The sequence below is a fragment of the Simochromis diagramma genome, unplaced genomic scaffold, assembly GCF_900408965.1.
Source record: "Simochromis diagramma unplaced genomic scaffold, fSimDia1.1 OVJJ01000816.1, whole genome shotgun sequence".
NCBI lineage: Eukaryota > Metazoa > Chordata > Actinopteri > Cichliformes > Cichlidae > Simochromis > Simochromis diagramma.
Genome location: NW_024386908.1, coordinates 18,998,896 through 19,023,475, shown reverse-complemented (window position 1 = coordinate 19,023,475; position 24,580 = coordinate 18,998,896). Strand labels below are relative to the sequence as shown.

Below are 24,580 nucleotides of genomic sequence, written 5' to 3'. Positions count from 1 at the left end.
TGCAGCATTCGATACTGTCGACCATAATATCCTATTAGAGCGATTAGAACATGCTGTAGGTATTACAGGTACTGCACTGCAGTGGTTTGTATCATATCTATCTAATAGACTCCAGTTTGTTCATGTAAATGGAGAGTCCTCTTCACACACTGAGGTTAATTATGGAGTTCCACAGGGTTCAGTGCTAGGACCAATTCTGTTTACATTATACATGCTTCCCTTAGGCAGTATCATTAGAAGACATAGCATACATTTTCACTGCTATGCAGATGACACCCAGCTCTATCTGTCCATGAAGCCAGATAACACACACCAATTAGTTAAACTGCAGGAATGTCTTAAAGACATAAAGACCTGGATGGCTGCTAACTTTCTGCTTCTTAATTCAGATAAAACTGAGGTTATTGTACTCGGCCCTGAAAAGCCTAGAAATATGGTATCTAACCAGATTCTTACTCTGGATGGCATTACCTTGGCCTCCAGTAACACTGTGAGGAACCTTGGAGTCATTTTTGACCAGGACATGTCCTTCAATGCACATATTAAACAAATATGTAAGACTGCGTTCTTCCATTTGTGCAACATCTCTAAAATTAGAAATATCCTGTCTCAGAGTGACGCTGAAAAACTAGTTCATGCATTTATTACTTCCAGGCTGGACTACTGTAATTCATTATTATCAGGATGTCCAAAAAACTCACTGAAAAGCCTTCAGCTAATCCAAAATGCTGCAGCAAGAGTCCTGACAGGGACTAGAAAGAGAGAGCATATTTCTCCTGTTTTGGCTTCCCTTCATTGGCTTCCTGTTAAATCCAGAATTGAATTCAAAATCCTGCTCCTCACATACAAGGTCTTAAATAATCAGGCCCCATCTTATCTCAATGACCTTGTAGTACCATATCACCCTATTAGAGCACTTCGCTCTTGCTCTGCAGGCCTACTTGTTGTTCCTAGAGTATTTAAAAGTAGAATGGGAGGGAGAGCCTTCAGTTTTCAGGCCCCTCTTCTGTGGAACCAGCTTCCAGTTTGGATTCGGGAGACAGACACTATCTCTACTTTTAAGATTAGGCTTAAAACTTTCCTTTTTGCTAAAGCATATAGTTAGGGCTGGACCAGGTGACCCTGAATCCTCCCTTAGTTATGCTGCAATAGACGTAGGCTGCCGGGGGATTCCCATGATGCATTGAGTTTTTCCTTTCCAGTCACCTTTCTCACTCACTATGTGTTAACAGACCTCTCTGCATTGAATCATATCTGTTATTAACCTCTGTCTCTCTTCCACAGCATGTCTTTTATCCTGTCTTCCTTCTCTCACCCCAACCGGTCGCAGGAGATGGCCGCCCCTCCCTGAGCCTGGTTCTGCCGGAGGTTTCTTCCTGTTAAAAGGGAGTTTTTCCTTCCCACTGTTGCCAAAGTGCTTGCTCATAGGGGGTCATATGATTGTTGGGGTTTTTTCTCTGTATCTATGAAGCGCCTTGAGGCGACTTATGTTGTGATTTGGCGCTATATAAATAAAATTGAATTGAATTGAATTATTTTGCGCCTTGGTTTTTCCACACGCTTCTTGCGACCCTGTTGACTATTTTGAATGAAACGCTTGATTGTTCGATGATCACGCGTCAGAAGCTTTGCAATTTTGAGACTGCTGCATCACTCTGCAAGATATCTCACTATTTTTGACTTTTCTGAGCCTGTCAAGTCCTTCTTTTGACCCATTTTGCCAAAGGAAAGGAAGTTGCCTAATAATTATGCACACCTGATATAGGGTGTTGATGTCATTAGACCACACCCCTTCTCATTACAGAGATGCACATCACCTAATATGCTTAATTGGTAGTAGGCTTTCGAGCCTATACAGCTTGGAGTAAGACAACATGCATGAAGAGGATGATGTGGACAAAATACTCTTTTCCCTAATAATTCTGCACTCCCTCTATGGTGTATCCATATAAATGGCCCACCCTGTACTGTTACTCTAACATTTAAAAATCTAGTTGGTATTGGTATGGCGAGTAGCCTTAAGTAATAGTAATAAATCACACAGCAATAGTACATTAATGTAGTTATAAAAAGCATGATAATATATTAAGTAATCCAACGTACTCAGAATATGTTGCTCTCATTGAGTATTGTAAGAGAATACGTTACAAAATGCATTTTGTGGCATGTATTCTTTAATCTGTAGTGGAATACATTTTAAAAGTAACCTTACCAACACTGTATTATTAATAAATAATGATGACCAAGCAGACCTCAACCAAGTGTAGTACAGTATCACTAAATATTATTTTATTAAACAGTAAGATTTCTTAAAAAGCACTAAATAGTTACAAAGGTAAACAACAGTGGCATTTACTGCTACAACAGCAAATCCAAAGCAGAAGCCAATACTGATCTTGATGTAGCCGTCCATCGATGAAAAGATGAACTCCCCACAGGACTGATGAAGAGGAGGAAAGATGGTAATTATCTGGAAGAAACTGACAAGCAGACAGTATAGCATTTGCATTGACTACTAGCTTGACTAATTGAATACCTTTACATAGATTTGATCTGGGCCTCTTATCCCCTGCAAAAAATGAGAAAAAAATGTTTATGAAAATAGAACATGTCTATTCCCTATTTTCTGATACATATTATAAAATATAAACTACTGTGGGGCATACAATAGGGAGATTAGAAAACAACAGATTTACAAACAAAACACAAAGCCTACTGTTCTAAAATCACTGAATGAATTGTGTTTTAATTTTTGAATGGGCACCTAATGTGTGACAAAAGAATTCACTATAATGCTAATGATAGTTTGGACTCCTACCTGTCTGTGAAAATTGATTTTTAGCCTTGAAAATTATACTGCAACTTTAAAGGCAAAAATCAACTTGGTGTGTGCTAGGCATTGTCCAAGGGCAAAGACCCTGGTGATTCCTGATTCCTAGGAGCCTAGGTCAGCGCATGTGGTTTAGAGATGCCAGCTTGATATAATCGGGCTCACCTCAATGCACGGCCTGGACTTTCGAACCAGTTTCATAGGAGAACGACTGGACTATGTCCCAGTCTGAAATTGCCCTTGGTGAGAGGCAACGAGCTGGAGTGATTATCTTGGTATCCCCTGGCTTGCTACCTTTCATTGGAGTTTTTCCCAGTGGACGAAAGGATTGTCCCCTGCTCCTTTGGATCAGGGATTAGGTCCTGACTGTCATCTGCGTAAACAAAAGTTCAGAGTACCTGACCTTCTTGGAGTCTCTGGGTGGGGTATTTAGGGGGTTCCTGATTCCAACCGTCTCAACAAACACCATGTTCGAACATAATGGTGTCTATAAGTGCACGTGGCACCAGGATACCCAAGGTCCTAGATTGATGATATCCTTATAGTCAAAGACCAGCTGTGGACTGGCCAGGTAGCAATTCTAAGCGGCTGTATCTGTCACGATCTGCGGAGGCAGACAGTGCGGTGGTGTGTGTGGTGGACCCAGGTGCGAACACACGAGAGTAGACTGGAGTAAACTTAACTGAAAGCGAGCCTTTATTGTGGCTGGTGACAAGGAGTGCAGACAAGGCAGAAACGCAGTGACAAACTGAACTATGACTAAACTGGGAAAGTAAAACTAGGAAAAACTATGAAGACACAGAAAACCATAACTATGAATACTAAGACTGGCTGTGACAACATGGAGGGTGGGAACACAGACGACGCGACACAGACTACATGAAACACAGAGACTAAATACACATGAGGGATGATCAGGGGAAGTGGCCACACATGGGAGCACAGCTGACACACATGAACCTAACGACAGGACAGGAGAAGTGACACTGAATACGCTGACAATGAATACAGACTTTCAAAGTAAAACGGGAAACATGGAGATTAGACATGACATGAACTAAACATAACCACGCAGACATGACACATGAACCAGGGAGACTTAGTACAGGGGGAGATGACATAAACAACTAAGGAACAAAACTAAACTGCAATCTAGAAATTAACTAGGTGAACTAAGCTAGGTGCAAATGAATACAAAAGATACATGAAACTCAAATACTGGGTCGCTTGACCCAGGACCATGACAGTATCTCCAAGGCTCATTTTACATTCCAGTTCAATTTTATAAAACCAACCTGAGGTTTTGATGTGCATTCATATCCTCTTGAAGACCAGCATTCACAGGAGTTGGGGATTTGGTCACCCCAGTCCTTAGCACTCACTATTCCACAGCATTTGAACTGTTAACAATTGAGGGAGGGACTTTGATACATGAAAATTATCAAAAAATCCTACACAATTTTTGTTTTTATCATTATGATGAGTATAACATCATTATAACTGCAAAACAATGAAGTCCAGAAAATGGTCAAAGATTTTCTGTATCAGATGCAATTAAGCATTTCTTTGACTGCAAGGGTGAAAATATTATCTAACTGAAATTTGAAATTTTATGCCATGTGTATGTGCTGGATAGAGATGTGCATCTCTGGGGCCTTGCATTGTTACTGCGAAGTTTAAATCACTTCCTCTAAGTTATATTTCTGCAGCTTGCACAGTAGAATTTATGATTTTCCTATGGACAGACTTCACTTCTCAAACGTGAGACGTCAATCTGACCCAGAAACCAAACAGCAGTTTACAGTGGAACAGGAAACTGCTGTTTGGTGACAGTTGAACATGACCAGGAATGTGCTTGTCTCTCTTTTATAATAATGAAGTTGGATAGCGTCAGACTGGCAGCATCAAATTCTTTTGCAGCAATGTGAGGAAACAGAGGAACTCAAACATGGACTTTAAGCAGCCATGCTATGATGAACCTGCTGACCACCACAACCTTTCTTCAGCATCTACTCAAATCTATAGATTTGGTTTTTGTGACTTATTTTCTTTCTCAAAAGCTGAAGCGCTCTTATTTTGAAATGGATCCATCGCAGATACCTGAGTGCAACTTGTCAGAGCAGAACTTCCTCAAAGTGATCAGAAATAGCAGCAGCCAGCAGAGATGCAGTTCAGAGATGTTTAAGGAGACAGTCTTAAAGTTGAATTTGGCCAAATTTAAAGTAGTTATGTTTGGGGTTTTTTTTTTTTTTTAATTTCATGAGACTTTTTGATCACGTCTTGTGTGCTTCTCCAAAATCCACTAGGGGTAGTAGAATGGGTACTCTCATAGAGGTTAATAGTAGAAAGAACATTACAGTTTGCTGTAGCTCTTGAAGAGAGGATCTGACTTCTTGTTTTTTCATGTACGTATACACTTCTTCGCTCGAGGGACTTGTGAAGGCAGCCTTCAACTATGAAGGAAAAATAACACTTTAGCATCGCAATAGACAAATGAGAGAATATATTACCATAAAAATTAACAGAGAAGGACAAAAAGCCCTAATAGGTTTAGAGAAGATTCTTTGCATTAAACTACTTTCTGCTCATGATTACTACCATTGCATTAGCATAGAGGAAGAGTATGCAGGGGTAGGGTTTATAAATGGTAGCTTAGAGACCCAATTATATGTATTGCTGTGGTGGTGGTGGTGCAACTTGCTGAGAGATTTTTAGCCAAGTGTTAATTGGGGTGTAAGTACATATTTGAGCTTGTATGTATGGTTTTGACCCTGTGTGGATTGGAAATGAAATTATTAAATTTAAAAATTAAACATTTAAATTATTAAAAGCTCAAATGTAAAATGGGATTCATGCCCATATAGACAGTACACTACTGTGGGGCATACAATAGGGAGATTAAATTACACAATTAGTGTAGAGAGAGAAAGAGAGACTAATAGGATTAAGTTGAGGAAAACAAAATTGGCATCATCAGATGTGCCAGACAAAGAACAGATGACCTGGTTCCTTCCAACAGCTGTAATGATGCCAAAGATCATCATGGTGATCATTCCAATCCCCATGAAGCCTGCAAACTGTATGTGGAACAATACTTAGAACATTAACCAAATCATCATTTTGTTCTACTTTTGTTCATTGTGAAATTAACAACAAAAAATGAACAGGTATTACTTCCTTGTCTTGTTTGATGTGGATTCTTGTACTTACTATTTTGAGCGCGAGGACTTTCTCAGAGGAGGCAGCATAGATTCCCAAGATGGAGACACAGAGAACACCAATGGCAAACACCAATATCCAGACAAAGCCTGGCATATCAATAGATGACATCTCCTCCAGGAAGATGGGGAAACAACACAAACACAAATAAGCAAAGATTAATTTCTATATTTGTTGGAATTAACAATATCAAAGAAAACCTTTCAACTCTCCAGTCCACCTCAAACTCCTAGCCATGCTATAATAGGCGATGGCTCACGCATTTCAAAACCTGAACCAGGCCATACCATGACCGACGTGCAACTTGTCAACAGTAGTACTTTTGTCAAAATGAATTGGCATTGTTATGTCAAAGATTGTTTTTATATATATTTTAGCATTGGTTTAGTTAGACCAGTGTTAACAGACACAAGGCTGTGACATATTATAAATATGTTTTGTGGCACAAAGTCATATCTCTGCATTCTCATCATCAGACGCTGAATTCTGGGCGTCATTTCATTTAGGTTCTTCTTGATCATAGACACTAGTGGGCGATAATCTACAGTGAAAGAGGGTAAGCCATACACGAAGCTGTGGAACCTCTCTAGGCCAAAAAACAATCCCAGGCATTCTTTCTCAATTTGAGCGTAGCGACACTCACTCTCCGTCATGGACCTGGATGCGTAGGCTATAGGTTTCCAGTGCTCATCTTCAGCTTGCAGAAGTACTGCACCAATTCCATCTTTTGAGGCATCAGTTGACAGTTTGATTCTCTTTGAAGAGTCATAGAATGCCAATACAGGTGCAGTTGTCAGCATTCTTTTGAGATGTGCCCACTCACTTTCATGCTTGGCTGTCCACTCGAACTCATGCTCTTTATGGAGGAGCTCAGGAATACAGGATGTGTTTGCTGCCAGGTTAGGAATGAATTTGCCGATGAAGTTCACCATTCCCATTATGCATAGCACTCCCATCTTGTCAGTGGGTCTTGTCCTCTTTACCTTTTGAGAAGCATTGCTTGGCAAAGTGGTTCTTTCCGTAGCAGATGGAGAATATTTTACCATAGGCAGGACACTTTTTGGGCATGTGCTTCAGGCCACAGCACTTGCAGTCCAACATCCTGCTGTCAGGTCGCGGCAGTATGCGTTTCCCTCTCTGACTGGAAACTGCTCCCACAGTAGCGCTGTCACTGGCAGTGGCACCCGTTTCACTGAAACTCTTAACATGCTGTTCTGACATCTCACATGCTTGACAAATCCATATAACTCCCTCTAGTGTCAGGTCGGTTTCCCTCAGCAGCTGGTCTCTGACTTTTCTGTCCACCACGCGAAAAACAATCTGGTTGCTGAACATTGTGTCACGTAGCGTAGCAAAGTTGCACATTCGCACTTTGAGTTTCAGGTCCATTAAAAAGCTGTCAAATGACTCGCATGACTGCTGAATCCTCAAGCGAAAAATGTATGAAACAGAGATAGTGCCACCTTGTGGTATGGCATGGAACTGCGTCAATTTACAGCAAGAGCTGCTGATCATTACAGTAATGACTTTTTCAAACTTTGGCTCATGTGATGAGACACAGTTAATACTGGGTCAACAACATAAGCCACAACTTACGCCCCAGTTTAAATACCTGGGACTCTACACCATTTGGTTTTCCAACTTCCCACTGTTACCAAAGTGTTTGCTCATAGGGGCTATATGATTGTTGTGTTTTTCTTTATATCTATTATTGTAGGGTCTACCTTACAATAAAAGTTCCTTGAGGCAACTGTTGTTGTGATCTGGTGTTGTATAAATAAAACTGAATTGAATTAAACTTAAAGAGGTACAGTTGCTTTCTTTCAAAGCTCATTAATCAGATACTGATGTTAGATGAGAAAGTCTGGCTTGCTGTTTCTGCTTTAATTCATTCCAGAGGTTTTTTAGTTCATTGCAGCAGTCTGTGCAAGCCAATCAATTTCATTCACACCAAACTTGCTCATCCATGTTATTATGAACCTTGTTTTGTACACTGGTGTGTAGACATGTTGGAACAGGAAGGGAGCATGTCCAAACTGTTCCCACAAAGTTGGGAGCATGAAAATGTTCAAAATGTCTTGGTATGCTGAAGCATTAAGAGTTCCCCGATGGTTAACTCTGTTCATCTGGACATAATGTGTTTAAAATCATATCGCGATTAGATAAAATATCAGATCTGATGGCGCTGACTTTTCCCCTGAAGTGGTCTGGAAACTGCTCACAGAGTGAGTCTGTGGGGGTTCTTTGGGAGCTGTTAAAATCAGGGTTAAATAAATGATCTATGGTGGAAAAGAGCACCCTGGGATTATTTTTGTTATTATTGATTATTTTGGCGAAGTATGAATTTCTTGAATTCCTTAATGTATTATTGTACATTTTAAGTTGCTCGCAAAATATTTGATGGTTGATAGTATTTTTATTTTTCCTCCATTTCCTTTCTGCTGCCCTGCAATTTCTTTTGAGTTTTTTGACTTCTTCGTTTCTCCAGGGTGATGCATGTTTTACGTTAATCTTTTTGGTGGTGAGTGGAGCAACGGAGTCAAGGCTTTTCTTCAGTTTACTGTTAAAATGATTAAAAATCAAATCACAGGGTGCAGGTAAAATCACAGGGGGGCATTCATCTAAAACCCTGGTAAAATTTGCAGCCACTTCAGAGGTTAGATAGCGCCTCCTCACAGTTCGCACCGAGGTCTCCCGCTGAATAAAACCGGTGATGTTAAAAAACACACAGTAGTGGTCAGAGACAGCCAAGTCAACAACAGAGGACACACTGGTGGACAGCCCATGGGTGATGACCAGGTCCAGAGTGTGTCCTCTGTTGTGAGTCGGCTGCGTGACATGCTGGGTAAAATCCAAACAGTGAAGAATGTTTAAGAATTCTTTTGATGCAGGGTCAGAAGGATTATCTATGTGCAGGTTAAAATCACCGGTTAAAATTATCATATTATATTTTGAATGTATGTTTGTTAAAAATTCTGAGAATTTCTTGATAAAAGCAGCGCTGTCTTTAGGTGGTCTATAAATTGTGACAGATAAAACTGGAGGGCTGCTGAAAATAATAGCGTGGAATTCAAAAGTGGTAAAATGATCAAATAAAATTTGTTTGGAGGTGAGTGTGTTGTTGGCTAATGATGCAGTCCCACCACCTCTCTCACCACTTCTAATAGAAAAAGAGAAATTAAAATTTGGTGGGGAGGCCTCAGTGAGAAGAACTGGTGCATCCGAACCCAGCCATGTTTCAGTTAAAAATAAACAGTCAAGTTTATTATCTAAAATTAAATCATTAATAATAAAAGACTTGTTCAACAGAGAGCGGACATTTAAAAGTGCCATACTGATTGAGACTGGTGGATTTTTGACAATAGAGTTGAATGGATGTTGATATTTTTGAAGAGGCCGGAGGTTATTAATGTTTTTGGAGTTACTTGATTTATGATAATTCTGTTGCTCTCTGTTTGTGATTATGACGGGTATTGTGTTGACTGTGGGAGAGAGAGGTCCGAGTCCAGAGTTTCGTGTATTACTGTTAAAAGTGGAACAAATATAGGAGCTGGGACCAGGGGAACATCAGTCAGTGGCAGACAGATCAGCAGGTAATGTCGGTTTGGGGTAGTGACAGGGCAGTGTGCGGGAGTCCTGTACGCCAAATGCCAAATTGGCGGACAGCAAACGGCGTCCCCAGGCGTTGAGGTGGAGCCCGTCTGCCCCAAAAAGATGCCTCCTCCTTTTACTCTTTAAGTGTGTGTGTGTGTGTGTGTGTGTGTGTGTGTGTGTGTGTGTGTGTGTGTGTGTGGGGGGGGGGGGGGGGGGGTATGCGTGTATTCACATTGTTTATGTTAATGAGAGTGTGGGGAGTGAGTTGGAGGATGGGGTGGGCTGCTTTTAACCATGTAAAGCACTTTGTGCTACATTTTTTTTGTATGAAAAGTGCTTTATAAATAAAGATTGATTGATTGATAACATTTTCTGGGGAGAAACATTTTGTCACTCATCCAGTTGATTTGGTCAGTGTCAGCTGACTACAGGTTTCCCCACCCTCAAAAACATTTTATTTTCAGAATAAGCAAAACTAGCAGCTCTAAATCTTATGCATAAGTTCAAAAAGTAAGATCTATAATCATTCGTCTGCTTCCCAGGTGTCGGCGGGTATTCAAAGCTCTACATCACTTCCACTTTCACACAACTATCAAGCTTATTGTGACATCATGGGTCACAATTAGCTTTCTCCCTATCTTTTTGTGTCCAATAAGCCTTTACTTTGTGCACGTTAAATCTCACTTTGCATCTGTTATTCTCTTTACAGTGGCCTTCGTGCAATCGTGGCCATATCTGTGTCATATTTGTACCACTAGTTGCTTTTTAATGTTTTCAATTGTTTGCATTGGCCAGTCCAGCTATGGTCGTGCCATCAGTTAACCCTTCGCGTGCCAACTGTGGCACGCGTACCTAGGGTTGCCGACCCCTGATCTACAGCATGTGGCTATGATCACTCGCTTATCTAGTACTATTTAGTGACCGTCTGGATACTAAATGAACAGAAGTTCATTCAGTCCATTATAGCAATAATAATCATAATCATGATAATAAAAAATTTAAAAAAATTAAAAATAAAACAGCCCTTCTGTGTTTGTCTCAGAAGGTTCCGTTAGGTAAATCTCTCATGTTGTTCACTTGTCAATTGGTTTACTTATTCTTTACTAGCCAGTTTAGGCTTTTGAGTCCATCTTGAGCCGTCTCAAAAGCATTCTCTCAAATCAGAAATCAATTTGTGCACAAAATGTGGAGTTTCTGGGTATTTGAGGCATCCTAAATAATTAAATGCTGCTCATGTTTCCAGACTCCTCACCATTAAACATCAGCTACCTCCCCTGTTTGGCCATCTCACATTTTTTCTTGATTATTTATCCTGCTACATCTACTACTTTCTGCCATTGAACATTATTTTCACTGGCATGTCCTTTCGTATGTCTTCATGTGTCTTCTGTCTTTAGTGCTCTAAATATTTAGCACCATCTTCAGATTTTGGGAGTACTAGCATTGGTAATAGTTAGCAGGAGTTGCCCTCCTGAGTTTCTGCTGGCAATACATGCACCGCCATATTTCCCGCCAGTATAGTAGCATTTCCCTGAGCTCATTGCAGCTGATCATGAACTAAAGGTGGATCTTCAAGTGGGCCTGACTTTAGAACTGACATAACAGACTAACTAACTAACATAATCAGATTGTGTAAAATGAATTCATTTGTATTATATTCAAATAATATATGGCTTGTTTCTGAATTGGAACAGGTGGATAAACATTATAAAGCATGAAGTGGATTCAAAACTCATGTTGTTTTTTACCTGCGTGCCGCTGGCACTGGCCTGAATTGCCAAGTAAATAAGTGTACATCCCAGGATCTGAAGAAACAGAATTACAGTATGTTAGAATATGTTATCAACCTGTTCATTTATTTATTTGTTTGTTTATTTATTTAAGAGAGTTTAACATGTGAAGTTATATATACAAACAAGATGGCGCCAGTGTGTGTGGCTCGCCGTCTGTCTCTTCCCCTGTTGTGTCTGTTTGTGTTGTTTTTTATTGCTAGAGTCAACTCTCTTTTAATGTACAATCGCCAAACTCTGCTGGACCTCAGACTAGTTGCCAGTGATCTTACCAATGCAACGTATACTGGACATAAGATGTTACCTCCATTCCTATCTGGGATACCAGCTAACCTTTGTCGGACCCTGGCCGAAAGCGTTTCAGACGCTGGGGCAAACGCAGCGGTTTACTCGTGAAACTTAAGGCGTACTTGGTGCGCTCTTCCCCGGCTCCTTGAAACGAACGTGGATCTGTGCCTCGCCATGTCTTTTCTCCGCGCTCTCTGGAGTCCATCGATGCCTGGCTGGTGCCTGTTGTTGGCTCGGATCAGATGTCCCAGCCGCGAAGGATTTTCTCTCATCTTCGTCGGCGCGAACCTACAGAACCTGCAGCCACTGTGTGGGGTCTCGCAGTCAGCCACGAACACGCTGACCTCCACCAGGTTTGGATTGGTGAACACTAGATCACTGAGTAATAAAACTTTTATTTTAAAGGATTTATTTATGACCCAAGGACTGGATTTCCTCTGTATAACTGAGACATGGTTGAGGGCCGGTGAGTCCAGCGTTTTCTCAGATCTCTTACCAGATGACTGCTGCTTTTTAAACTCTCCTTGAATATCAGGCAGAGGAGGAGGACTAGCGGGGTTTTTTCAGAAGCAGTATAAATGTAAACCACTGCCCTTATCAACATCACCTAGTAGCTTTGAACTGAGTGTGTTTGAGCTAGGTCGCTCTCACACAGTGCTTTATGCTGTGGTTTACAGACCCCCAAAATACAATAAGAACTTCTTAAATGACTTTTCTGATCTGTTGGCTGAAATTATGCCAAAATATGATCATGTCCTTATTATTGGGGACTTCAATATTCACGTGTGCTGCCCTGACAAACCAATGGCAAAGGACTTTTTAAATCTTATTGACTCTTTTGATCTTGTGCAACCTGTGTCCGTGCCAACACAAAAATATGGGCACACGTTGGATCTTGTTTTAACTCACAATCTACCTGTCTCTAACTTAGAGGTTTGTGACATTGTATGGTCGGATCATAAGCCTGTCTTGTTTGAGGTTTCCCTTCCTTCTACCAAAGTTAATCCTCCTCCTGTTGTTGCTAGGTGCTGTCGTATTTTTAACCCTTCCTCTGCTGGTCAGTTCTCTATTGTTTTTAATCAGAACTGCAGCCTTCCTGATTCCATATGTAATGATACAGAAGAGCTGAGTACATGGTTTTACTCAGTCTCCCAAACTGTTTTAGATGCGGTGGCCCCCTTTAAGCTTAGGCAAGTTAAAGCCAAATCTGAACCCTGGTTGAATGAAGACACCCGTGCTGCCGGAAGAAAGTATAGGAGAGCTGAACGTACAGTGGGGCAAAAAAGTATTTAGTCAGCCACCGATTGTGCAAGTTCCCCCACTTAAAATGATGACAGAGGTCAGTAATTTGCACCAGAGGTACACTTCAACTGTGAGAGACAGAATGTGAAAAAAAAATCCATGAATTCACATGGTAGGATTTGTAAAGAATTTATTCGTAAATTAGGGTGGAAAATAAGTATTTGGTCACCTCAAACAAGGAAAATCTCTGGCTCTCACAGACCTGTAACGTCTTCTGTAAGAAGCTTTTCTGTCCCCCACTCGTTACCTGTATGAATGGCACCTGTTTGAACTCATCATCTGTATAAAAGACACCTGTCCACAGCCTCAAACAGTCAGACTCCAAACTCCGCCATGGCCAAGACCAAAGAGCTTTCGAAGGACACCAGGAAAAGTATTGTAGACCTGCACCAGACTGGGAAGAGTGAATCTACAATAGGCAAGCAGCTTGGTGTGAAAAAATCAACTGTGGGAGCAATCGTCAGAAAATGGAAGACATACAAGACCACTGATAATCTCCCTCGATCTGGGGCTCCACGCAAGATCTCATCCCGTGGGGTCAAAATGATCATGAGAACGGTGAGCAAAGATCCCAGAACCACACGGGGGGACCTGGTGAATGACCTGCAGAGAGCTGGGACCAAAGTAACAAAGGTCACCATCAGTAACACACTACAACGGCAGGGAATCAAATCCCGCAGTGCCAGACGTGTTCCGCTGCTGAAGCCAGTGCATGTCCAGGCCCGTCTGAAGTTTGCCAGAGAGCACATGGATGATACAGCAGAGGATTGGGAGAATGTCATGTGGTCAGATGAAACCAAAGTAGAACTTTTTGGTATAAACTCAACTCGTCGTGTTTGGAGGAAGAAGAATACTGAGTTGCATCCCAAGAACACCATACCTACTGTGAAGCATGGGGGTGGAAACATCATGCTATGGGGCTGTTTTTCTGCCAAGGGGACAGGACGACTGATCCGTGTTAAGGACAGAATGAATGGGGCCATGTATCGTGAGATTTTGAGCCAAAACCTCCTTCCATCAGTGAGAACTTTGAAGATGAAACGAGGCTGGGTCTTCCAACATGACAATGATCCAAAACACACCGCCCGGGCAACAAAGGAGTGGCTCCGTAAGAAGCATTTGAAAGTCCTGGAGTGGCCTAGCCAGTCTCCAGACCTCAACCCCATAGAAAATCTGTGGCGGGAGTTGAAAGTCCGTGTTGCTCGGCGACAGCCCCAAAACATCACTGCTCTCGAAAAGATCTGCATGGAGGAATGGGCCAAAATACCAGCTACTGTGTGTGCAAACCTGGTAAAGACCTATAGTAAACGTTTGACCTCTGTTATTGCCAACAAAGGTTATGTTACAAAGCATTGAGTTGTATTTTTGTTATTGACCAAATACTTATTTTCCACCCTGATTTACGAATAAATTCTTTACAAATCCTACCATGTGGATTCATGGATTTTTTTTTCACATTCTGTCTCTCACAGTTGAAGTGTACCTCTGGTGCAAATTACTGACCTCTGTCATCATTTTAGGTGGGGGAACTTGCACAATCGGTGGCTGACTAAATACTTTTTTGCCCCACTGTAAATGGAAGAAGATTCAACTTCAGGTGTCATACCAAATATTACAAAACTACTGGAATTCCTATCAGAAGACTGTAAAAGATGCTAAGAAGAAACATTTTGCTGCTATTATTATTTAGTCAAATTGTCGTAAGCCTCATGTCTTATTTAAGACTATTGACAGGGTCCTTCGTGCTCCACAGACTGTTGGTGTCGAGTCCTCTCAGGAAATTTGTGAAAACTTCCTACACTTCTTTATTGATAAAGTGCTATCTGTGAAAGCACCGATTTCCCAGTCCATTCTCGACCCTTCTATCCCTGCAGGAGTTGGTTTCTCACCTGTAGCCCTCAGGTTCCCCTTATGATGCTCTCCCTCCTCGATTTTTCAAAGAGGTTTTTCTCACTATAGCACCATTTGTACAATCCATTTTAAACAGTAGTCTGTCCTCTGGTGTTGTACCTGTCAATCTTAAACATGCAGTGATTCAGCCTCTACTCAAGTTGATCCTGATATTATTGCAATTGCAATGCAAATTACAGACCTATTTCCAAACTGCCTTTTATCTCAAAAATTCTTGAAAAAGTAGTTTACAAGCAATTAATGTCCTTTTTAGAAGAACATGGTATTTTAGAAGTTTTCCAATCTGGTTTTAGAGCTCTACATAGTACCAAATCTGCCCTTTTAAGAGTTTTTAATGATGTGTTTTTAGCAACTGACTCAGGTGACTGTGTTATTATCGTGCTGTTAGATTTAACTGCTGCTTTTGATACAGTGGATCATAATATTTTAATTTCCCGTTTAGAGCAGTTGGTGGATGTTAGGAGTACCACACTGCAGTGGTTTAGATCCTATTTGGCAGAGCGAACTTTCTCTGTGAAACTTGGTGAGTTTGTATCCTCTGCTGCTTCTCTTCAGTGTGGGGTCCCACAGGGTTCAGTTTTAGGCCTGCTTCTTTTCTCCCTATATCTCTTACCACTTGGGTGTATTTTCAGGAAACATGGGATTTCTTTCCACTGTTATGCTGATGACTCCCAGATTTATTTCCCCCTTAAAAAGATAAATGGCTTCTCAGTAGACCCTCTGCTCAGAAGCCTTGATGAAATAAGGGCCTGGATGGCTTTGAACTTTTTACATTTTAATGAGCAGAAAACGGAAGTGGTGGTTCTTCGTGGCGCTTCTGAGGCCACTATTATAGATCTTGGTTCGCTGGCACAGTATGTTAAACCAGTCATCACTAATCTTGGAGTTAAAATGGAGGCAGATGTTAAACTTGAAAGCCAGGTCACAGCTGTTGTAAGATCTAGCTTTTTTCATTTGAGGAAATTAGCCAAAATAAAGCCCATCTTATCGAAACAGCTTTTTGAGACAGTAATCCATGCCTTTGTTACTTCTAGGCTGGATTATTGTAACGCACTTTATTGTGGGGTTAGTGATGCGTCCATTAGGCGTCTGCAGGTTGTGCAAAATGCTGCAGCTCATCTTTTAACTGGAACAAAAAAGTCTGAGCACATTACCCTCAGCCTTTGGCACTGATTAAAGGGGTTGACTCAATTTGTTTTAACATGTTTTAATTTATTTGAGTTATTTAATTTATTTTATCTTATTTTTATTTTTATTTACTTTGCTTATGCTATTTGCATGTACAGCACTTTGTGAACTCTGGTTTTATGTTAAAGTGCTTTATAAATAAAGGTGGTATGGTATGGTAAGTTATGAGAATTAGAAAATGTACGACACATGTCATACCATCACTTAAAAATGAGGTATGTATTTATTTGATTAGCATTCAAATATCTCAATGAATACAGGATAAAGATCTACAACAAAGCAAGAAAGCACGAGGCAAGGCTAATCAAAAGGTATTGGCTGAAGCACATGCTTATTATGACAACCCTTTTAGCAAAAGATCATTTAGCATGTAGCTCATGTACATAGGGCTTGAAGCAAAAGAGTAAAACAAAACAAAAAAAAAACCAAAAAAAAAAAAACCACTTCCACCTTAGATAAGTAAATATATTAGATTAAATTTCATAACAATAATCAAAACAAAACAACCAAGAGTTTTAGTATTATTATTTTTGCTCTTTTCATTCTTGAGTTACATATTTTTCTAATACTATAGTTTTACACATGTTCACAAGGAAAATAAAACTACACCTTTTAAAATCACTGTCGTAACTATTCCACAAGTTAACTCCTCTAACAGAAACACATCTCTGCTTTATGTTTGTCCTTATTTTTTTTTGAATCAGTTTCTCTTAAGTCATATTGACTCTCTCTGACTGCTTCTTTTTTGAGAACTGTGGCAAAGCAAGATACTTTGTGCTTTATACATTGTCTTGCCATGTTATTTTCAACTAAATCATAAAATTTCAAGGTATTCAGATTAATAAACAAAATGGTAATTGGATCTATATAGTTTGATTTATAATTCTTATAGCTCTTTTTTGTAACTTAAAAATAGGAAGAGTATTGTTTTTATATGCATTACCCCATATTTCTAGACAATAAGTCATATATGGAAGCAACAGAGAAAATCTAAGTGTGTATAATGATTTCTTGTTCAGGACATACTTTGTTTTCTAGAGAATAGCAATGGTTTTTGACATTTTTGTTTTCACATGATTTATATGAGACTTCCAGCTAAGCTTATCATCAATTATCACTCCAAGAAATTTCGTATACTTTTTGAATTTCAATTCCATTAACCCTGATTTTAGATGCATTTTTCATTTGTCTAGTGCCAAAAATAATTAGTGTTGTCAATAGATTAATAAAAAATAACTAATTAATCTCACAGTTTTCTGTAATAATTCGCGATTAATCGCAATTACTTGATCAATAGCCTGGCTGCAATTAGACTTTTTCAAGTTTATATTTAAGCTTGTAACAGACATTTATGCAGTATAATGAAGTAAATGCAGAATAAACACAAAGAATGTATGCTTAAATTCAAAGAGAACTTGAATAGTTTTCTTCAGTCTTTTAGCACAGGTTCTCTCCTGTGAAATGCAAAAACCTATATACTAGTAGGTAAGTATACACTAATATATAGAATGTATTAGTGCGGTCAAACAATTAACATGTTTAATCAGATTCATCACAGGGTTACTGTGGATTAATTTTGATTGATCACGATTAAATATTCATTTATATATGCACTTAACATGTTTATTGAACATCTTGAACATTCATGTTAACAAAAAAACTCTGTAAACATTTATCCACTCTCTCTCTGTCACTCTTTGGGAGGCACTTCAAGTCCTTGAGACATGGAACCATAGCTATGTAAAGTGCGTCTTCTCAACGATATTAATAGGTCTGTAGTTTGTTGCAATTCACTCGGCATTGTGTCAGTCAATATGTCCGAGGTAGACTTACTGAGTCCCCAGTGCTCCATGAGGGGTTTATCGCAAGCTTAGCCAAAGTGCTAGCAGCATGCCCGACTAATGTATGCTTCGCGTCAATGTGATATTTTAAGCTGGAAGTGCTTTGGTGAAAAGAAAATTCCTTCTTGCACAATGTGCATAATACGGTCGGTCGCCTGTTCCACCTTGTTATTTTTTTAATACTCAAATTTCCCATCGAAAGGGCCAATGTGCGTTTATCATCTTCCATATTGAGTTGATTGGTTCAGCTGTGCATCACTACCAGATCAACTGCCCATTTGTGCATGTGCAAAGGTAACTCTACTTGGACAAACTGCCCGAAATGCGCTGACGGAAACATTTCAGGGATTTTGAGTCTTTCTGCACTCCAGATGCGTTAATAGCGTTAAATTTTTTGTATCACGTTAATCGTGATGACGGCTTAATCTGCGTTAATGCGTTAATTTTGACAACACTAAAAATAATACATTTTGTTTTGTTTATATTTAACTTATTTATATCCAACTAGTTTATAATATATTTAACTCCTTTTCCACTGTAGTGAGAAGCTGTTCTAGGTTTTTACCTGAGCAATACAGAGTGGTGTCATCAGCAAGCAATACACATTTTACAGTTTGGAAACATTACATTTATCATTTATATATGATACAAATAATTTTGGGCCTAGCACAGAGCCCTAAGGAACACCATAAGTTATCTTCAACTGATTAGATTTTATATTCTTAAAGACATAAAGACCTGGATGGCCGCTAACTTTTTGCTTCTTAATTCAGATAAAACTGAGGTTATTGTACTCTGCCCTGAAAAGCTTAGAAATATGGTATCTAACCAGATTCTTACTCTGGATGGCATTACCTTGGCCTCCAGTAACGCTGTGAGGAACCTTGGAGTCATTTTTGACCAGGACATGTCCTTCAATGCACATATTAAACAAATATGTAAGACTGCGTTCTTCCATTTGCGCATCTCTAACATTAGAAATATCCTGTCTCAGAGTGACGCTGAAAAACTAGTTCATGCATTTATTACTTCCAGGCTGGACTACTGTAATTCATTATTATCAGGATGTCCAAAAAACCCACTGAAAAGCCTTCAGCTAATCCAAAATGCTGCAGCAAGAGTCCTGACAGGGACTAGAAAGAGAGAGCATATTTCTCCTGTTTTGGCTTCCCTTCATTGGCTTCCTGTTAAATCCAGAATTGAATTCAAAATCCTGCTCCTCAAGGTCTTAAATAATCAGGCCCCATCTTATCTTAATGACCTTGTAGTACCATATCACCCTATTAGAGCACTTCGCTCTCGCTCTGCAGGCCTACTTGTTGTTCCTAGAGTATTTAAAAGTAGAATGGGAGGGAGAGCCTTCAGTTTTCAGGCCCCTCTTCTGTGGAACCAGCTTCCAGTTTGGATTCGGGAGACAGACACTATCTCTACTTTCAAGATTAGGCTTAAAACTTTCCTTTTTGCTAAAGCATATAGTTAGGGCTGGACCAGGTGACCCTGAATCCTCCCTTAGTTATGCTGCAATAGACGTAGGCTGCCGGGGGATTCCCATGATGCATTGAGTTTTTCCTTTCCAGTCACCTTTCTCACTCACTATGTGTTAACAGACCTCTCTGCATTGAATCATAACTGTTATTAACCTCTGTCTCTCTTCCACAGCATGTCTTTTATCCTGTCTTCCTTCTCTCACCCCAACCGGTCGCAGCAGATGGCCGCCCCTCCCTGAGCCTGGTTCTGCCGGAGGTTTCTTCCTGTTAAAAGGGAGTTTTTCCTTCCCACTGTTGCCAAAGTGCTTGCTCATAGGGGGTCATATGATTGTTGGGGTTTTTTCTCTGTATCTATGAAGCGCCTTGAGGCGACTTATGTTGTGATTTGTTGTGAGCCTAAAACCCCCCACTCCACTGATGACTTGCTCTTGGCCAACACCCTCAACGACTTTTACTGCCGTTTTGACGAGCCATCAGGCAGCCTTCACACCTCCAACGGCCCCAACAATAGAGACACTTTGGACACTCATTCCCCCACCTCTCCCTCCTCCATAGAGCCATCACTACCTTCAAACACTTCACCTACAACCCCCCCCTCCTCACCCCACACAAAAGAGGATTTCACACCACCTCCTCCCACCACAACTCTTCATATTCATGAAGAAGGTGTGAGGAAGCAGTTTAAGAGTCTGAATGCTCGAAAAGCTCCCGGCCCAGACGGTGTGTCTCCTGCCACCCTCAGACACTGTGCAAACGAGCTGGCCCCAGTGTTTTCTGGCATTTTCAACTCCTCACTGCAGGCATGTCATGTGCCTGCCTGCTTCAAGTCCTCTACCATAATCCCTGTCCCCAAGAAACCTAGGATCACTGGACTAAATGACTACAGACCCGTGGCTCTGACATCTGTGGTCATGAAGTCATTTGAGCGCCTGGTTCTCTCCTATCTCAAGACCCTCACGGCCCCCTGCAGTTTGCATACAGAGCCAACAGGTCTGTAGATGACGCCATCAACATGGCCCTACACTTCATCCTGCAGCATCTGGACTCCCCAGGAACCTACGCCAGGATCCTGTTTGGTTTGTGGACTTCAGCTCTGCCTTCAATACCATCCTTCCAGACCATCTCCAAGGCAAGCTTTCCCAGATGAATGTGCCTGATCCCATCTGCCGGTGGGTCACTGACTTCCTGACGGACAGGAAGCAGCATGTGAGGCTGGGAAAGAATGTCTCGGACTCCCGGACCATCAGCACCGGCTCCCCTCAGGGCTGTGTTCTTTCTCCCCTGCTCTTCTCCCTGTACACCAACTGCTGCACCTCCACCCACCAGTCTGTCAAGCTAATCAAGTTTGCAGATGACACCACCGTTATTGGACTCATCTCGGACGGGGATGAGTCTGCCTACAGGAGGGAGGTTGAACGTCTGGTGTCCTGGTGCAGCCACAACAACCTAGTGCTGAATGCCCAGAAGACAGTGGAGATTATTGTGGACTTCAGGAAGCACACAGCTCCACTCCCCCCCATCATCCTGACTGACACCCCCATCACCTCTGTGGACTCATTCCGCTTCCTGGGTACCACCATCACCCAGGACCTGAAGTGGCAGCCCACCATCACCTCCGTCATTAAGAAAGCCCAGCAGAGGATGTACTTCCTGAGGCAGCTGAAGAAATTCAACCTGCCAACACGGACGATGATGCAATTCTACACTGCAATCATCGAGTCCATCCTCACCTCCTCCATCACCGTGTGGTACGCTGGAGCCACTATCAGGGACAAACAGAGACTGCAGCGTGTTGTGCGCTCTGCTGAGAAGGTGATTGGCTGCAGACTCCCATCTCTGCAGGACCTGTACACCTCCAGGACACTGGGGCGTGCAGCTCGGATCACAGCTGACCCTTCTCACCCTGGACACAGTCTGTTTGACCTGCTCCCCTCAGGCAGGAGGCTCCGGTCCATTCGCACCAGAACCTCTCGCCATAAGAACAGTTTCTTCCCCTCTGCTGTTGGACACATGAACAATAACCGTATGACTGTTCCCACCACTAACACATGACCCTACGCTGTGTTCACTGCATCATTCCATGTTTGGCACTGATCACCACCTGCACTCATGTATATATCATGTATATATCTATCTATCTACTTAGCACTTTTAATTCTTATTCTCATTTTTATTTTCATGTCTATTTAAGCTTAATTTATAACAGTATGTTTGCACTGAAGCACCGCAGCAATTTCCTAATGTTGTAAACCCGCTCAACATTTGGCAATAAAACCCTTTCTGATTTCTGATTTGGCGCTATATAAATAAAATTGAATTGAATTGAATATTATTCATTTCAACATATTGATATCTGTTATCCAGGTAAGTTTTCATCCACTTGTATGCTATCCTTCTTATACCATATCTCTCTAATACATTCATTAATATAGTATGATCAATTGTATCAAATGCCTTTTTTAAGTCTATAAAAACACCAAGAGTATATTCCTTATTATCTATTGCAGTAGATATCACTGCCATCGGAGTGGACTTTTTGCTCCAAAGCCATATTGGTTATCACTTAGGAGATTATGCTTCTCTATATATTCATCAATTCTATTAACAAATAATTTTTCTAAGATTTTTTAGAACTGTGGGAGTAGTGATATTGGTCTGTAATTGGTAAATTGGCATCTTTCTCGGTTTTTATTGATTGGAATAACTTTTTCTATTTTAATTTTTGAGGGAAACACACCAGTTCGAAAGGACAGATAACAAATGTATGTGAAGGGTTGCCCTATACATTCTATAATACTTTTAAGTAATATCATGTCAATACCAAAACAGTCAGTAGACTTTTTATTTTAGTGTTTTCACCATGTATTTCTCTAGGAGTTACAGCACCAATAAACATGGAGGACAAAGTCTGAGTAATATGTTTATTTAGTTCATTATTATTTCTTGACTCTGGAATTTCTTTAGCTAAATTATAGCCAACAGAAATCATTAAATTAGTTTACAATGTCTTTAGTTTTATCAAGCACAACAGCTTTGTCTTTTTTTTAAATAGTCTGGATAATTCTCATTTTTGAGCCCTTTTTGATTATACTATTTAATAACCTCCATGTTTCTTGTGTGTTACTTCTACTGTGCTCCAATAATATTCTTTTTTTACTTGTTCTTATAATATTTACTAATCTATTTTGAGATGACTTGTACTTTATTTCAGCATCTTTTGTCCTCTGTTTTATAAATATCTTATATAGATTATCTTTCTTTTTACATGCATCTTCTATCCCCTTTGTGTTCCATGGCTTATCTGATCTGTGATGCTTCCCAGTGGTTTTCATCAAAGGACAATGTTTTTCATATAGTGAGATTACAGTTGACAAGAATGCATCATATGCACTATTGGGGTCTTAATTTGTGCAAACCTCATTCCAATTGAGTTCCTTTAAGTCAACCTGGAGGGCAGCAATGGGTCTCGTTGTTCTATGTGGTATCATGGCAAATGTTTGATTCTTTTGTTTAGTTTTGATAAAAATAAGATTACAGGATTTTTCATTTTTATTCCTCATCAGAGTTTTTCTCATTTCTGCTCTGAGACACTTGAGGGAGTCAAAGAGCTGAAAAATCGAGCTCTGGCTGGCTCAAACACACGTGAGTGAAGTTGGTCCCCCCACCTTCTTCAAATCCAACAAAAGTGGTATCAAACGTTTGTGCTGGTTTGTGCTGCAAAAATTTTCGTTTGTGCTGCTATCATTTTAAAGATATTCAAGAAAATTTCTAGAGGTCATCAGAGGTCAACCAGGCCCCCCACATTAATGGAATCAAACAAAACTGGTGTCAATCAACTGTGTTATGTTTGTGCTGGTTTGTGCTACTAAAATTGTCATTTGTGCCAAATTGTCATTAAAAAACTGATTCTTTAAGCTTCACTTTCTATACTCTCCCTCGCCTTTTTTTCCATTACATTTCAGGATTTAGAGAGGTGGTGGTGGTTTGGGACTGGCGGAGTTTCCCAAGGAATTGCTGCTTTCTGCAAATATATGCACTTATACACATTCTTGGTGCACATCAAAATTTCAGCAAGTCTATTTTCTTGTCCTTAATTTAAATCTGGTCCTGTTTGTTTTGTGTTTATATTTGTTTTTTCTCCACAATAGAAAAGATAAGGAAAACCAACTCGGTGAAAGAAATACAACATAGTAATTTAAATAAAATTAAGTGCAATTAAATAAAAAGAGATCAATAAAAAGTTTCCACTTACCGCAAAAAATGAGTTGAAGCCAACAAAAATACGCTTTAAGGGTTCATTAATTTTTCCCATTTTTGCTTTGTGCAGGGTGACTCGTAAGAGGTGAAGCAGACTGATTGTAGCTCAGAGTGTGATGATGTGCAGCTTTGCACACTCTGATAAACTGACCTCAAAGTGAAAGTAACTGCTGGAAAACAGAGAAGTAAAGCACAAGTAAAGATATACCCTCACATGCAAATTTTACCCTTTATGAACTGCAACTAGAAAACTGGAAACAGAAACAAAACTAATTAAAACCACAGTAAGATCAAATAAGAAAATAATAATAAGAAATAGAATTTAAACCATGAACCCTCTGCTTAGCCCACCACCATCGTCTTGTCTAATATATGGACTGTTTAGTTTTTCTTACTACTACCTGGAAGACAACTTTGACTAGCAAAAGTCTCCTACTTTTTGAAAGAGATCAGTCCTCAAAGACCTCATTTAACAACATACAAAGATTTCTAGATAGATTTTTTTAAGCACTGGGAGCAAAAAAAAAAAAAAAAATCCTTTAACATTTAATTAAAATACCACCAAATAAGTCTTGTTTAAGAATGCACAGTTACAAAACCACATTCAACAACGAATGAGAAAAGAATGAGAGAGCATGATGTGAAAAGTAAAAATATCCTGATTAAATATTTCTTCAGTTCATGGCCGCAATGTGCAATAAACACAAATTCAGAATTTAAAAAAAGGTCTGCGGACAATGAAGATTCTGTCTAGATGATCTAACAAGATGTTTCACAGATGCTAATAGGAAGTCTAAATATTACAGTAATGCTACACTGGTTTTAACTTAAACTGTAACAAGAAAGACTTGAAGCTAGATTGCTTTTATGGCT

At 40.1% G+C, this 24,580-nt stretch overlaps 1 protein-coding gene across 2 annotated transcripts in view; it reads right to left on the bottom strand.

The window, feature by feature from the left end:
* LOC120736014 (tetraspanin-8-like) overlaps positions 1 to 24,112 on the bottom strand; it is a 49,915-nt gene extending 25,803 nt beyond the window's left edge. The window contains exons 1-8 of one of the 2 annotated variants that reach the window (XM_040035933.1): positions 23,703 to 24,112; positions 11,392 to 11,448; positions 6,041 to 6,163; positions 5,833 to 5,907; positions 5,188 to 5,283; positions 4,126 to 4,230; positions 2,537 to 2,569; positions 2,357 to 2,440 (exon numbers count right to left, since the gene is read on the bottom strand). In XM_040035933.1, coding sequence (XP_039891867.1) covers positions 2,357 to 2,440; positions 2,537 to 2,569; positions 4,126 to 4,230; positions 5,188 to 5,283; positions 5,833 to 5,907; positions 6,041 to 6,163; positions 11,392 to 11,448; positions 23,703 to 23,762 — 633 coding nt within the window. In that variant the 5' untranslated portion in view covers positions 23,763 to 24,112. The remainder of the gene's footprint in view (positions 1 to 2,356; positions 2,441 to 2,536; positions 2,570 to 4,125; positions 4,231 to 5,187; positions 5,284 to 5,832; positions 5,908 to 6,040; positions 6,164 to 11,391; positions 11,449 to 23,702) is intronic. The other variant, XM_040035934.1, reaches the window with a different exon arrangement.
* Between the last annotated feature and the right edge of the window lie 468 nt (positions 24,113 to 24,580).